Source organism: Carcharodon carcharias, chromosome 30 (genome assembly GCF_017639515.1).
Source record: "Carcharodon carcharias isolate sCarCar2 chromosome 30, sCarCar2.pri, whole genome shotgun sequence".
In the NCBI taxonomy this organism is placed as follows: Eukaryota; Metazoa; Chordata; class Chondrichthyes; order Lamniformes; family Lamnidae; genus Carcharodon; species Carcharodon carcharias.
In genome coordinates, this window is record NC_054496.1 from 16,824,591 (window position 1) to 16,840,387 (window position 15,797).

The 15,797-nt window shown below is 45.0% G+C and overlaps 1 protein-coding gene across 3 annotated transcripts in view; it reads right to left on the bottom strand.

Annotated features, from left to right (window-relative positions):
- smarca4a (SWI/SNF related, matrix associated, actin dependent regulator of chromatin, subfamily a, member 4a) overlaps positions 1 to 15,797 on the bottom strand; it is a 120,356-nt gene that overhangs the window by 25,500 nt on the left and 79,059 nt on the right. For all 3 annotated transcript variants that reach the window (XM_041177107.1, XM_041177108.1, XM_041177106.1), the window contains exons 20-26: positions 13,070 to 13,312; positions 11,808 to 11,921; positions 10,285 to 10,392; positions 8,897 to 8,983; positions 5,130 to 5,176; positions 3,719 to 3,885; positions 572 to 735 (exon numbers count right to left, since the gene is read on the bottom strand). In XM_041177107.1, the coding sequence (XP_041033041.1) occupies positions 572 to 735; positions 3,719 to 3,885; positions 5,130 to 5,176; positions 8,897 to 8,983; positions 10,285 to 10,392; positions 11,808 to 11,921; positions 13,070 to 13,312 (930 nt within the window). The remainder of the gene's footprint in view (positions 1 to 571; positions 736 to 3,718; positions 3,886 to 5,129; positions 5,177 to 8,896; positions 8,984 to 10,284; positions 10,393 to 11,807; positions 11,922 to 13,069; positions 13,313 to 15,797) is intronic.

Genomic DNA, 15,797 nt, shown 5'->3' on the forward strand with positions numbered 1-15,797 from the left:
ACACGTGGTTACAAACTGTTCACCTCTAACATCTTCTGACAAAGAGTTTGTTGTAATGCTATTTGGTGTCTCACTGAGCAGTCTGGATGCCTGTATGGTTGAACATAAACTATTTACTGGTAACCCATAACTATATATATATCCAAGGTACTGCCATGCATGGGTGCTGTCCCTATGTTGGCTCCTTTCAGACTCTACTCTACACACAGTCTACCAACATTTAACTCTCTACGTTCCACCGTGGACAGTATAGTTTTCCAGTCCCACATTAACCCTTGCTCTTATACTAAAGAGTTGTCGAACTGAAACATTAACTCTGACCCGCTGAATGCTGGCAGCATTTTCTGCTTCTACGCCCGGTCAGCGGATAAGACTTATGATCAGATTAGCCTTGATCTAACCGAATGACAGAACTGGCTTGAGGGGCTGAATGGCCTCCGCTTGTTTCTATTCCATCCACTGAAGAGAAGCCCCTCAACTTCTGATGGCTGACGCTCACTGTGGAGGTGAACCATGTGGCACCTGGGGGGAGCGGGGGGGTGAGCGTGTGCTGGATTCCTGCGATACTCACTTGGTGAGGGTTCCAATCACTGTCGAAGATAACAACAGTATCCGCAGCCTGGAGATTCAAGCCTAGGCCCCCGGCCCGAGTGCTGAGCAGGAAGATGAAATAATGGGAGTTGGGCTCATTGAATGTCTTCAGCAGCATCCCACGGTCCTCGGACTTAGTGGTCCCTGGAAAAAGGCGAGAGCAGGTTGATAGATGGCACATTGGACAGAACCTACCGATTTGCCTTTCCACCAGCCCAGGTAACTCACTGCATGCCATTATCATGCTCCTGACTGAAAATACTGTCCTTAGAATTTTTAGGTGTGGGGGACAAAGGGAAACCTTAAATTTAAGAAAATGTGCCCATTGAGCTTAGTTATATTTATTCAGTTTGATGATATCCCAGGGATTGTAATATGGTGGTTATGTTACTGGGCTACTAACTTAGAGAACACAAGTTCAAGTGTCAGTAAAACTCACAATGAAACTGTGGGATTGTTGCTAAAAACCTAACTGGTTCACTAATGTCCTTTGGGTAAAGAAAGCCACCAGACTGGTCCTATGTGTGGTAGACTCTTAACTGCTCTCTGACTTCACGAAGAAGCCCCACTGTCACCTTCTTAGGGCAAATAAGGAAGGGCAATAAATCCCGAGAATGAACAAAAGTAGTATCTGATTGCTGGATATAGAGTGATCTTGGGAACAAGCCATCACACAGCCCCACCTGGTGGTAAATTTATTCCATAACAGACACTGAGATATCACAGAATATAACAGTGCAGCAGGAGGCCATTCAGTCCATTGTGCCTCTGCCAGATAATGTAAGGTCCTGCTGGGACCCAGGACATCAGTCTCTGGAAAATGTTTTAGTGTCTTTGAAGCTCCTTTAGTACACTGTTGAACTGCCGAGCTGAAGGACATTAAAAGTCTCCTGCCCAGACTGAAAATCCTCAGTCAGGGGGTTGTGCAGGTATAGGGTTGCCAACTCTTTCTGGAGGTACTCCCAGAGGGTGCATTACGTGACCTTGTACAGGAGGGGGAGGGGTAAGCAAGGAGATGGTGTGGGAACGATGAAGGGGGCTTCTTCTAACCAACTAGCCTCTGTTCAGGCATTATATTTGGAAGTGGGCGACGGTTTCCCCCAGAAATCTAGCAGTGCCACCCAGCATCTGCCCAAATAAAGCAGGCACGGATAAAACCAGCCACAATTCTTGACAGGGAAGCAGCGCCATGACAGATCACCACAACTTCAAAATCTTTCTCTTTGGATGCATGGGCCATATCACCCCCTCCACACCCCCTCTCTCTCTCCACACTGTGTGGCAAGGTGGTGCCCCAGGATCCCAGTGTCTATGTCGAGCTGGTGACCCAGTAGAGATATTATCCATTCCGTTATGTAATTGAACCCTCCCCCTACTCCCGGGTTCTGGATGAGGTCTCAGTTAGGGCGGATGCTATTCCCGCCCTGTCAATTTTCCGGCTGTGGAACAGGGTGCCCAGAATTTCCCAGCTCCAGACTTCAATACGGAGAAGAAGCACAGAGCTTCCCCAATTCTCTCACTCGGTAACTGTCGTAATGAAGGGGGAAAACGTTTCTGGTTCTGACCTCTTTTTTACTGAGCGAGCCTATCTCAGCCAGGTGTAGCCACTACAACTGGCCTCTTGAGCTAGGATGGGGAAACTGTAGGGTTGCGGTGGGGGGAATAAAACAAGCCAGCCAGGCTTCCTGCTCCTGATTGGTACCTAGTTACCCTCTGCTATTGAGAGGTAGGGGGGAAAATCAGAACATTTTAAGCATCTGTGGTATTTTGCTTTTGCATCAAGGTTAGAAGGAGGGTTGTGATGTTCTACTAACAATTGGCAGGAGTGGGGGTTAATTTTAACCTAACGCCGTCAGGAAACTGACAGGATCAGGTGTAACTGACTTCAATAGGCAGCAATATTGTGTAGGGTGTTAAACTTGTAATGCACCAAGGATGCCATCAGTTCCCTGGCACAGATTGGGTTAAAATGCCCCTGAATGTCTATACTCAGAATGAAAAGTTACCACTTGAATGAGATATGGTGCGGGAAGGAGAGCTCTGCCTATGGAACTGTAGCCCCATCAGGACTGAATACCTTCAGGACTGTGGTGTGCCACAGGGATCAGTGCTGGGGCTCCAGCTTTTTACAATTTATATAAATGACTTGGATGGAAGGATCAAAGGTACGGTTGTGAAATTTGCTGACCACACAAAGATAGGTGGGAAAGTAAATTGTGAAGAGGACATAAGGAGGCTACAAAGGGACATAGATAGGAGAAGTGAGTGGGAAAAGATCTGGCAAATGGAGTAAAATATGAAATGGTCCATTTTGGCAGGACGAATAAAAAATAAACTTATTATCTAAATGATGAGCGATTGCAGAGCTCTGAGATTCAGGAGGATCTGGATGTTCCAGTGCATGAATCACAAAAGGTTAGTGTGCAAGTACAGCAGGTAATAAGGAAAGCTAATAGAATGTTATTGTCTATTGTGAGGGGAATTGAATACAAAAGTAGAGCGGTCATGCTTCAGTTGTACAGGACACTGGTTAGACCACTAGTTACAGTACTGTGTACAGTATTGGTCTCCTTATTTAAGGAAAGATGTAAATGTGTTACAAGATGTTCAAAGAAGGTTTACTAGACTAATACCAGGAATGTCATATGAGAAGAGGTTGGCAGGTTAGGTTGGAGTTTAGAAGAGTAAGAGGTAATTTGATTGAAACCTTTAAAATCCTGAGGAGTTTTGACAGGGTGGATATGGAGAGGGTGTTTCCTCTTATGGAAGAATCTAGAACTAGGGGTCACTGTTTAAAAATAAAGGATTGTTCATTTAAGACAGATATGAGGAGAGTTTTTTTCTCTCAGAGGGTAGTGAGTCTTTGGAACTGTCTTCCTCAAAAGGCAATGGAAGCAGAGGCTTTGAATATCTTTAAGGCAGTTAGATAGATTCTTGATTAACAAAGGGGTAAAGGTTATTGGGGGTAGGCAGGAATCTGGGGTGAGGTTACAATCAGATCAGCCATGGTCTTATTAAATGGTGGAGCAGGCTCAGGGGGCTAAGTCGCCTACTCCTGCTCCTAATTTGTATGTCCGTATGTATGACTGGGGGATTGGGGATGGAGGAGTAAAATAGTACCACTCACCGTCCAGTCGGAGGTACTTGAAGCTGCGGTACGTGAAGTAGTCTTCCATGATGGTCATCAGCGAGGTCATCTGACAGAAGAGCAGCACCCTGTGATTGGTGGCTCGCAGCTTGGGGAGAATCCTGTCCAGCAGTTCGAACTTCCCTGAAGCTCGGTAAAGATCAGCCCTATCAGCAAATAATATGATTCAACAGGATTCTACACCAGCCTCCCCCTCAGCGCCAGACACGGCTGTCATGCAGCCCACAGAAATGGCAACCCAACCTAACCTTAGGAGTTAATCTGAAAACAATTACTCCTTGTCCAACAATAATTTGATTTTAAAGTCTCATCCTTCCTTTTGAATTCCTCATAGCTTTGCCACATCCCCACCACCCCTTCCTACCTCTGTGCCCTCCTTTAGGCCTTCAACCCTTCGAGATCCCTGCGCTCCTCCAGTTCTGAGCACCCCTGGCTTCACTCCACCATGGTAGCCTGGCCTTTAGCTGCCCAACTTCTGGAATTCCCTCCCTAAATCTTTCTGCCTCTCTCTTTCTCTTCTCCTTTAAAAGGCTCCTTAAAGCCTACTCTTTGACTAAGCTTTTGGTCACCTATCGTAATATCTCCTTACGTGGCCCAGTGTCCCAATTTTGTTCAATAACACCCCTGTGAAGTGCCTTGCAATGATTTACTATGTTAAAGGTGCCATACAAATGCATGTTATTATTAAGTACTACCCTACTGATTGCTGACATCTTGCAATGCTCATGCAAACAGACCAGGCTCTCTTTAGTGTTGGTAGTGGGCGATTGGAAGGCTCTGGGTTGCCTGCACCTAAGCTCAATACCAATATTGTGGCATCAGCCACCACCAGACAACATCTCATCAGACATCAACCTTCCTTCACCTATATTCTACTGCCCGACAATCAACATGCTCAGAGCATCACTATCCAAGCTGCCTGGCTTCGATACACAGTTGCTCACGACTATCAGGCAATCAAATTGCTCTAGTATTTGAAATGCTGATCAGAGAGAGATAATGTGTGATTTTGTGTTTTTTTAACAGCTCTGTTTGTAAGTGGAGATTCTCTGTATGTTTCCACTCGGGGTCACAGACATTTTCAACTCTTGATCTCAGCCATTTTGACAAATTATTTCACTGTCCATTATTAGGGGAGTAGCTCAGGTCAGCACAGCCAATACAGGTGGAGCAGGATCTTAAGCAGCTCAGCGTTTGAATCTTTCCTCAGCTGAGTCCCAGTTACTAGACTCATCCATGCGCAGTCAATTAGTGACACTCAACCTGACATATTCGACCAGTGAATATCATCTTTACACACTCAGTTGGTTAGACTAATTATACATGCAACTTGTTCACCCTGGGTGGGTGTTGCTTTGCGATTTGTTGCACAGAGACTGGTCACACTTACCCTTGTACAATGCCTCCAGTAAATCCCAAATGTTCTGAAAAAGACTCCTGGTTGAAGAAAAAAAATGGATGAAGAGGTAAATGTGAAGGACACAAACAATTATCACAATATTCTGAGTCCTTGGGGAGAGCTGCAGCTCTGTACCCAGTATGCACCCAGGACACACTGTTCATATGCCTGACACTAAACACCCAAAGCAACTGCTCTACTCAGAACTTGGTCATGGCAGGAGACTCCCAGGAAGACGGCTGTACTGCATTAGGGATTCCTCAAAGCATCCCTGAAGAGGTCAAACATCTCCGCCGACTCATGGGGGTCCCTGACTTATGACCAACCAAAATGGAGAAGACTCAGCCGGGAAGGGAGCAAACACATTGAGATACTTCGTCAGCAATGCGCAGAGGATAGAGGTGAAGTTGAAGCGCTCAGATAGCATAAACTTCCAACAACATATGTACCCAATCCTTCAAGCACCGCCTGCCTCACATGTGGCAGAGTCTGCAGATCGCGCATTGGTCTTATCAGCTGCCTCAGAACCCATCAAACTGGAGTGGAAGCGAGTCATCCTCGATCCTGAGGGACTGTCTAAGAAGAAGAACCCCATCCTGGTCAATCACACTGTCCTATTTACATCACGGCATGTGTGATTGGATTGTTTTTAATTTTCACAGCCTATCACACAAGCACATTTCCAGGTTCCACTTCCAAGGAATCAGTATCATACAGTAGCACTGAAGGAGGCTATTTGGCCCATTGAGTCTGCACCGGTTTTTATGAAAAGCAATCCAGTTAGTCCCACTCTCCCCATTCTATCCCCATATTCCTGACATTTTTTTTCCCCTTCAAATGTCTAGCCAATTCTCTTGTGAAAGTTACTTTCCACCAGGCTATCAGCCTAATGATCCCTGGAATTTATTTCCAGGCTGGGAATTCTGAAGACCCTGTGAATTGAAATCAGCTCAGGAATGTGCTGGATTCCCATTAATCACAGTTCCATAACGCAGCCACACCAACGCCCACACACACATATCCACACACATCCCCACACATCCATACACAAATACACACACCATCCCCTGCTATCCATCCCCCACACACACAGCCCAACTGCTCCTGTCAACTATTTGCATGAGCTGATCGTCTATCTCCTGTTCAGAGAGAAGCCATGCAAAGAGACTTTATAACTGACTACCTCTGCATTCGTTACTTTACTGGAAACTGGTGTTAATGCTTAGAACAGAAGACTCTGCAGGAACACTGTATTACTACTGCAGAGGTTACAGTGTACAGCCTTTATACAACAGCATTGATGCAAATAATTTCTGTAATCATCGTCATTTTAAAAAGTTGACACGAGTGAATGATGAGCCACTTGGTGTCCTATCCATTACACAGTCACTCTGGCACCAGCTGAGCAGAGTTGCATACCCCAACATGATTTCAGCGTTAAACTATTTACTGGCTCAAAGCCCCAATACATCAGCGTTACGCTGAGCCACATGGAGCAGGTTGAATCCTTGGACTGTTGCAAAGTTTGCTGGTCTAAATTACAATTGCAAACCACCCCACTCCCCGTATGTTTGTGTTTGGTAGGCAGGAATTAAGAAACCAGGCTGGATTCTTCCCTTTTTGCTATCCAGGGATATCTGCTGGAAAATCCATGCTCATGAGGAGACTTTTGGTAAAGAGAAGGTTGAGATTTGGTGTGGTTGGTTCCATAGTCACACAGCGCTGTGACTCTTCTTACATAGCTGCTTAGATTAGGGCCATCAGTGCTTACAAAGTCAAACACTGCAAGAGAGAGCACCCTCAGGAGCGGAAAGGAGAATGCTGGTACTCAGCCCAACCTGTCTCTCAACAGTTCTCTACACAACAGACGCACAACTCTGCATGTGCACAACTACTCCTGTGCATGCTCGCAATCATGCGTATACATACTCACATGCATGTGCATATTTATCGGCAGAAGTCACAGAATCAGTGCAGAAGAGGCCCTTCGGCCCATTGAGTCTGCACTGACATATGAGAAACACCTGACCTATCTACCTAATCCCATTTACCAGCACATGACCCTGTTGAATGTTATGACGTGCCAAGTGCTCATCCAGGTACTTTTTAAAGGATGTGAGGCAACCCGCCTCCACCACCCTCCCAGGCAGCGCATTCCAGACCGTCACCACCCTCTGGGTAAAAATGTTTTTCTTCACATCCCCCCTAAACCTTCTGCCCCTCACCTTGAACTTATGTCCCCTCGTGACTGACCCTTCAACAAAGGGGAACAGCTGCTCCCTAACCACCCTGTCTATGCTTATCATAATCTTGTACACCTCGATCAGGTCGACCCTCAGTCTTCTCTGCTCCAAAGAAAACAACCCAAGTCAATCCAACCTCTCTTCATAACTTAAATGTTTCATCCCAGGCAACATCCTGGTGAATCTCCTCTGTTTCCCCTCCAGTGCAATCACATCCTTCCCATAATGTGGTGACCAGAATTGCACACAGTACTCCAGCTGTGACCTCACCAAGGTTCTATACAATTCCAACATGACCTCCCTACTTTTGTAATCTATGCCTCGATTGATAAAGGCAAGTGTCCCTTATGCCTTTTTCACCACCCCACTAACATGCCCCTCCGCCTTCAGAGATCTATGGACACATACGCCAAGGTTCCTTTGTTCCTCAGAACTTCCTAGTGTCATGCCGTTCATTGAATACTTCCTTGTCAAATTACTCCTTCCAAAGTGTATCACCTCACACTTTTCAGGGTTAAATTCCATCTGCCACTTATCTGCCCATTTGACCATCCCGTCTATACCTTCCTGTAGCCCAAGACAGTCAACCTCACTGTTAACCACCCGGCCAACCTTTGTGTCATCCGCAAACTCACTAATCCTACCCCCCACATAGTCATCTATGTCGTTTATATCCCTGGGTAATTAATCGGGGTAGGAACACAGCCCATTTTCCATCCACATTCCGCTGTTTAGATTCATACCTCTCCCTGAGCATCTCACTCCTCCTGCTCTGCAGATCTCTGAACCATAGAAAAGTTACAGTGCAGAAAGAGGCCATTCAGCCTGTCTTGTCTGCACCAACCAAAAAGAGTAAAAAGAAACTAGCTGCTCATTTTAATCCCACTTTCCAGCACCTGGTCTGTAGCTTTGCAGGTTCCAGCACTTCAGATGCAGATCCAGGTACCTTTTAAATGAGTTGAGCATTTCAGCCTCAACCACCAACTTAGCAATGAATTCCAGATGCCCACCACCCTCTGGGTGAAAAAGTTTTTCCTCACGTCTCCTCTAATCCTTCCACCAGTCACCTTAAATCTATGCCCCCTGGTAATTGACCCCTCAGCTAGGGGAACCAAGTCTTTCCTGATTACTCTATCTATAATTTTGTACACCTCAATTAGGTCACCCCTCAGCCTCCTCGTTCAAAGGAAAACAACCCTAGCCTATCCAAATCTCTCCTCATAGCTGCAATTTTCAAGCCCTGGCAACATTCTTGCAAATCTCCTCTGTACTCTCTCCAGAGCAATTATGTCCTTCCTGTAATGTGGTGACCAGAACTGTACACAAAATTCCAGCTGTGGCCTAACCAGATCTACAAACTTAAAAGAGGTTCCACGAGACTAACTGGGGGTTTGGCAGATAGCTGGTAATGTATTCTTGAGGGCACAGCTGTGATTCGGAACAAACAGTGGTGTTGCATCAGAGTGCCATCTGTTCCCCCCATGATACTGGCACGGGCTGGGCAGAGCTGCTTACCTCGATGTGCTGGAACATGTACGGGTGGTTGCAAATTTTTCTCAGTTGCATAATTGTGTTCATCAGTGTCTTAGTGCCTCCCTTTCCCTAAAGAGAATGAGGCAAAGAGCTCACAGTTAAGATCATAAGATATAGGAACAGAAATTAAGCCATTCGGCCTATCGAGTCTGTTCTGCCATTCAATCACGGCTGATAAGTTCTCAACCCCATTCTCCTGCCTTCTCCCCATAATCTTTGATGGTTAAATGACGGAAGTCGACCTGAACAGAGGATAGAGGTTTTGACACAAAATATCTCCAGGAGAGGACATTCTTCACTGGTGCTGGGACAGCATCCTGTCCTCACAGAGATAGCGCTTAAAAGATCAGATTGGTCTGCAGAAATTATAATTCCCAAATTTCAAAAATTGTATGAAGATTATAAAGCTCCAACAAGTTGGGTGTTTATAGTGCAAATGAATAGTCTCCTAATCCCACATGCCCAACCTCTTACCATACTGTTTATCCCCCTTACTTTCAACCACCTATCTAACTTGCACCAAGTCCCATTTGCCCATCACCCCCTACACTGGCTCCCATACCAGCAATGCCTCAATTTTAAAATTCACGTCCTTATTTTCAAATTGCCCCTCCCTATCACTGCAGCTTCCTTTGACTCTACCAAAGATCTGCACCCCTCCAATTCTGGCCTCTGGTGCACCACCATTGGTGGACGTGCCTTCAGTTGGCTAGGGCCTAAGCTCTGGAATTCCCTCCCTAAACCTCTCCACCTCTCTATCTTGCATTCCTTCTTTAAGATTCTCCTTAAAACCTACCTCTTTGACCAAGCTTTTGGTCACCTGTCCTAATATCTCCTTAACCGGCTTGTTGTCAAATTTTATTTGATAACCCCATTGTAAAGGGTCTTGGAGGCTTTACTTTGTTAAGGGCAGTATAGAAGTTTTTGTTGTTACTCTTAAATATGGACATGGGCTTAGCTTTAAACATTAACTTCAGTTGTGCTTTCCACAGCCTCACAACCCTCTGTTTAGAATAGTTGCCTGCTCTCTGTCCTAAACATTCTTTCATTCAATCTTATATCCTGCATTAAACCCCTTCAACAACAGGAAACATCCTGTTTCTATTTACCCTGTTCCAACTAGCATAATTTCAGATGCCTCTGCTAGCATACTCCAAATAAACTCACAAAACTGCAAACAGCCTGGCAAAACTTCACCAGATGGTTGTAATGCAATTACAATGACCACTCCTCACAGGCAGGCAAAGTCACTGGCAGGCCGTACTGTATCGCACAAAAACAATGCATGACAGAGAATGGTTATTAATAACTAACAGTCATTGCCCCAGTGAATGGGTCAGTGCTGGAAGATAACTGGGCTGCTTCCAAACCTTTTTGTCCTTCTCTGAGCCATCAGTCAGCAGCACTCCCTTGGCCTGCATGTGGCGGTACAGGACCCTCTGCAAAGCTGACATATCGCATTTAATAACATATTCAACCTGCAAGGGAATAAAGCACAATTTCAGCTAGGGTCAGCCAGTTTAGCTCAGGAACCTCATCTCAGGTGCTGCCCTGGACACCCCTCCTCTCTTCACCCTGCCATCGGCAGCTAAGTCTTTGACTACCCAGGCCCACATCAAGTCAGTGTACTCACACACAAAGGAGATATACTCACATACAAGGAGATTATACTCACACACAGAGCAGATGTACCCATACATGAGCTGAATGAACCCACACATAAAGCAAATATACCCACACACAAGGTGAATGTATTCACACACACACACACACAATGCAGATATACGCACACATGAGGTGAGTGCGCCAGCTGAGTACGAGAATAAACCCAGTGTGGGTCAGCTTTCCAATCCAATAGAGGAACTGACTCAGTGATAGACCCACAATAAGAAAAATGTTGGGTTCTGGTAAGGTCAGGCATGTTTCTTCCTGTTTGCCAAAGTGCAACAGAATAGAATGAAAGACACAAGAGGGGGAGGGAGGGTGAAGATGATCCCGATAAGGGAATGTATTGCAGACTGTGAATTACAATCTTCTCCCACTGAACTCACCCTACTCCCTCAGTTACTGTTCAGGATGGGAAGGGGAGAGGTGACAGGGTTCTTTATAAACTAATGGCACCATTAGCAGCTAGTGATCTGATTACACTACTGTATTCTGAAGTTCAGTCTCACCTCCTAACTGGGTTGGCTAACTGTTAACAATACTGTGAGATCCCAGCTACTGTGCATTTACAATTAACAGTGGGAATTTATTCAGCTACAGAAGCTGTTCACACATTGTTGAATAGGAATTAGAAAATGTTACTGAAGTGAGAGTATAAATAAAAAGACAAATGTGATTGGTATTGAATATTAAAAGATGTGTCAAATCTGTACCACACAGTGATTATAAAACAGATGGATTGCGATGGGTTTGTGTAGGCTACCGAGCATCGGAAAGGTATTAGAGTCATGTAAGAGTTGAAGATTCACGAGAACGACTCGGCATGAAGATAATTTATTTTTTCCTCCATTGAAATAGAGATGGTTAAGGGGGAATGTAACAGTGGAATTCTGTCACTTCCATGTAGTGACTCCCAGTGAAGCCCTGTTATTTGCTTTGAGGGGAGAGTGGGAAGGGGTCATTAGACTTGTCACTATCCATGGGATGGGATGATGTCTCATGGGCCTAGCTGGAGGCTCAGGTGAGTGGAAGTCCCTCTCAGACTGAACCAAGCCTAGTGCAGTGGTTGCAGTCAGCACAGTCCAGCAGAGTCAGTGATGTTGATTTTGGGGCTGTAGTTACTGTGGCTAAGTTAAGAGCCATCTAAAAAGCCACAAGAACTAGGTGTCCCCTCACCCCCTTTCCCCTGTCAAAAGACACATTCAAACTGTGCAGGAGAGGCAGTCACCTTCTCAGGCAGCTGAGCTTCGACTTCCTTTTTCAATCGCCTTAAAAGGAAAGGGCGGAGAACCTTGTGCAAACGTCTGATGATGAGAATGGTCTCCTCTTCATTTAGATCCACCTGTGTTACATTAACAAAGATCCACCTGTGTTACATTAACAGATGATGAGGTGTTAAACACAATGGTGACAGCTCAACATTTTAGGTTCCAGTCTATGTCCTGAAAAAGGATGCATCTTTTAAAAACATTGCGTTACTGAAATTATTATAAAGCCTTTCACAAGCTGTGGATGCCCCAATACACTTAACAGCCCATGAAGTACTTTTGAAAGTTAGCCGTTGTTATAAGTTAGGAAACTTGGCAGCCAATTTCTACAGAGAAAGCTCTCACAAACAGCAATGCGATAATGACAGAAAATCATTTCTTTTTTGGCAATGTTGGTTGAGAGATAAATATTGGCCAGGACGCCAGGGACAACTTCTGTGCTTTTCTTCTATATGGTGCCCTGATATCTTTTGCACCCATCTGAGAGGGAAGGCAGGGACTCAGTTTAATGCCTCATAAATCCAGCCAAGGTCCAGTAACTGTCCTTTATGTGGTCTTCACATGCCTTTGAACAGGTTAGTGTTAACATTCAGAAATGACTGTTAGTCACTGCACATCCTACTCAAGAGAACACAGCCAGCCTAGTGAGAACCCAGTCCAAAGCAGCTATCACATGACACAAAGCCACTAATCAGATATAACCAAATGGAGGGTTCCTTTTCACAAGATCCATCTTCATTAAGAACTGCTAAACGGAGCCCTTTGGTAACTTGCCTTGGCTTCCTGCTCACTGTGAGGTGGGATTCTGAGATATTCGGGAACTAAAAATACAAACTGAAACCAGTAACTTCTGGCTCAGAGTGGATTGAAACAAAACTTGACACCCAGCCACATTAGGAGATATTGGGACAGGTGACCAAAAGTTAGGTCAAAAAGGCAAGTTTTAAGAAGCATCTTAAATGAGGACAGGAAAGAGAGGTGGAGAGGTTTGGGGAGGGAATTCCAGAGCTCAGGACCTCAGCAGCTGAAAGCTCAGCCGCCAATGGTGGAGGAATAAAATCAGAGATGCTCAAGAAGCCAGAATTGGAGGAGTGCAGAGATCTCGGACAATTATAGGGCTGTAGCAGGTTGAAGGTGCTATGTAAACGTAGGCTGCTGTTGTTTGCTTGACACTACTCCTTTGTACAATGGTGACCTTTTGACCCCTCACCCTTGAATGTACCTTTTCTCCCGTCATGGCAAAGGGGGCGTTGAACCACTGCTCGAACGTGTTGCAGCTTTTGAAAATAGTGGGAAGCAGGAAGTTGAGGAGTGCCCACAGCTCAGGCAGCTTGTTTTGCAGCGGGGTGCCAGTTAGCAACAGGCGACGTGGTGCCACGTAATGTGTATTGAGCACCTGTGTTAGCTTACAATGGTGGTTCTTCATACGGTGACCCTCGTCCACTATCATGTACTTCCAGCGGATCTGAGGACAAAAAGAAAGCAGTGAAAATTGTCAGCAAGCTGGCCCCTGGCAAAATAAATCTTCACTTGGGAAGCTGTATACCTGGATAGGGGGGGCCAGGGAAATGGATGAGGTAAACAGATAGAGGGTGAGAATCAGAGAACATGTATCGACAGGAGAGGGAATGACTCTGAGGAGGAATGGGTCTCTAAATGTATTGATGTAACAAGGCATAACTTAAAAAAGTGTGCAGATGGCATGAAATGCAGAAATCAGTAAGGGTGCGCTAGGAGGCAGGCAACTATGCCGGAGTGTGACAGAGACTGAGTAAGTAGTGAATTAGGTTCATGCGGGAGTTCAGTGCATGGGGGAAAGAGGTGTGATATGCATAGGAACTATTATAAGTTAATTAAGTGAGCAATTAAATTAAGTTAACTAAATAACATAAGTATCAATGGCAGGACAGGTGTTAAGTTGCAGCTGTGGTATGTGGGCTCTTTTGGACGCCAAGGTGATCCATGACAAACACGTCTTACAGAAAGTGTAAGCAGCTGGAGGAATTCCGGATCAGGGTTATTGACTTGGAAGCTGAACTGCAGACACTGCACAACATAAGGGAGGGGAAGAAATACCTGGACACTTTGTTCCAGGAGACGGTCAAGCCTCTTAGAATAGGGTTCTGTTTTTGTCAGCAGTGAGGGACAGGAGCGAGGCAGGTAATGGGACCGAGCAGACGGTAGTGGAGGAGCCTGAGACTTTGCAATTGTCAAACAGGTTTAAAGTGCTCACAACCTGTGTGGATGAAAGTGAGATCTGCAAGATGGATGAGCAGGCTGGACATGGTACAGGAATCCGTTCAAGTGGGGGGAGCAAACAGGAATGTAATGGTAGTAGGGGACAGTATAGTGAGGGGGATTGACACTGTTCTCTGCAGCAAAGAACGAGAGTCTAGAAGACTGTGTTGCTTGCTCGGTGCCAGGGTTTGGGACATCTGCTTAGGGCTGGAGAGGAATTTGCAGTGGGAGGGAGAGGATCTAGTCATCGCAGTCCATGTAGGTACCAATGACATGGGCAGGACAAGGAAGGAGGTTCTGCATAGTCAGTATGAGAGGCTAGGTACCAAATAGCCATGTGCAAATTGGCATAGGACAAATAAGATTAGAGAGATGAATACATGCTTCAAATACTGGTATGGGAGAAGTAGGTTCTGGTTCGTGGGCCACTGGCACCAGTAATGGGGGAACTGAGGCTATACCATTGGAATGGCCTACACTTGAACTGTGCTGGGGCATGTGTTCTTGGGAATCACATAACTAAGGAAGTAGAGAGGGCTTTAAATTAAACAAGGGGGCTGAGGGATCAAGTTTGGGTAGATCAAGGCATAGATTCAAGACAGGAGGCCATAATAGTAATATGGGAAATGAGGGTCATAGAAGAGCAGGAAGGGACAGAGAGATAAAACCTAAGAATACACCAAAAGTCAAGACTGGATGTTACAAAGATAACAAAAAAAGCAAAAAAAAGGCTATGTGTCTAAATATGCATAGCATTCATAACAAAGTGAATTGACAGCGCACATTGAAATAAATAAATATGATCTGACAGCCATGACAGAGGCGTGGCTGCAGGAGGACAAGGATTGGGTCCTGAATATTGAGAGGTATATGATATTCAAGATGAACAAGAAGCTAGATAAAGGTGAAGGGCTAGCACCGTTGATCAAGGATAGCATTAGTGCAATAGAGATGGCTTTGGTTCAGGAGATCAGGATGTACAATTGGTTTGGGTGGAGATGAGGAATAGTAGGGGAAAGAAGTCACTAGTGTGAATGGTCTATAGGCCCCCAAACAGTAACCACAATGTAGGACAAGGAAGTATACAAAAGTATACAAGAAGAAATATCGGGTGCTTGTGATAAAGGGATGGCAATAATTATGGGTGATTTTAATCTACATATAAACTGGAAAAATCAGACTGGCAGTAGTAGCCTGGATGAGGAGCTCATAGAACGTTTTCAAGATAGTTTCTTAGTGCAGCATGTTCTAGGACCAGCCAGAGAGCAGGTTATATTAGATTTAGTATTTTGTAATGTGACAGGATTAATTAATGACCTCAGAGTAAAGGCACCGCTAGGTAGCAGCGGCCACAATATGATTGAATTTTATATCCAGTTTGAAAGGGAGAGGAGTGAATCTGAGCCTAATATTTTAAACTTAATTAAGGTAACTATGTGGGCATGAAAGCTGAGTTAGCTGAAGTGAACTGGGATACTAGGCTAGGGGATAGATCAATAGAGAAGCAGTGGCAGATATTTAAGGGGATATTTCAGAATACTCAGAATAAGTTTATTCCTAATATAAAGGAAAATTCTAAGGGGAGGACCCATCATCTGTGGTTAACTAAAGAAGTTAAGGAAAGCATCAGATTTAAGGAAAAAGCATTTAAGTGCTGAAAGGTGAATGGCAGGTCAGAGGATTGGTCAGAATATAAAGAAAGGCAGAGAATG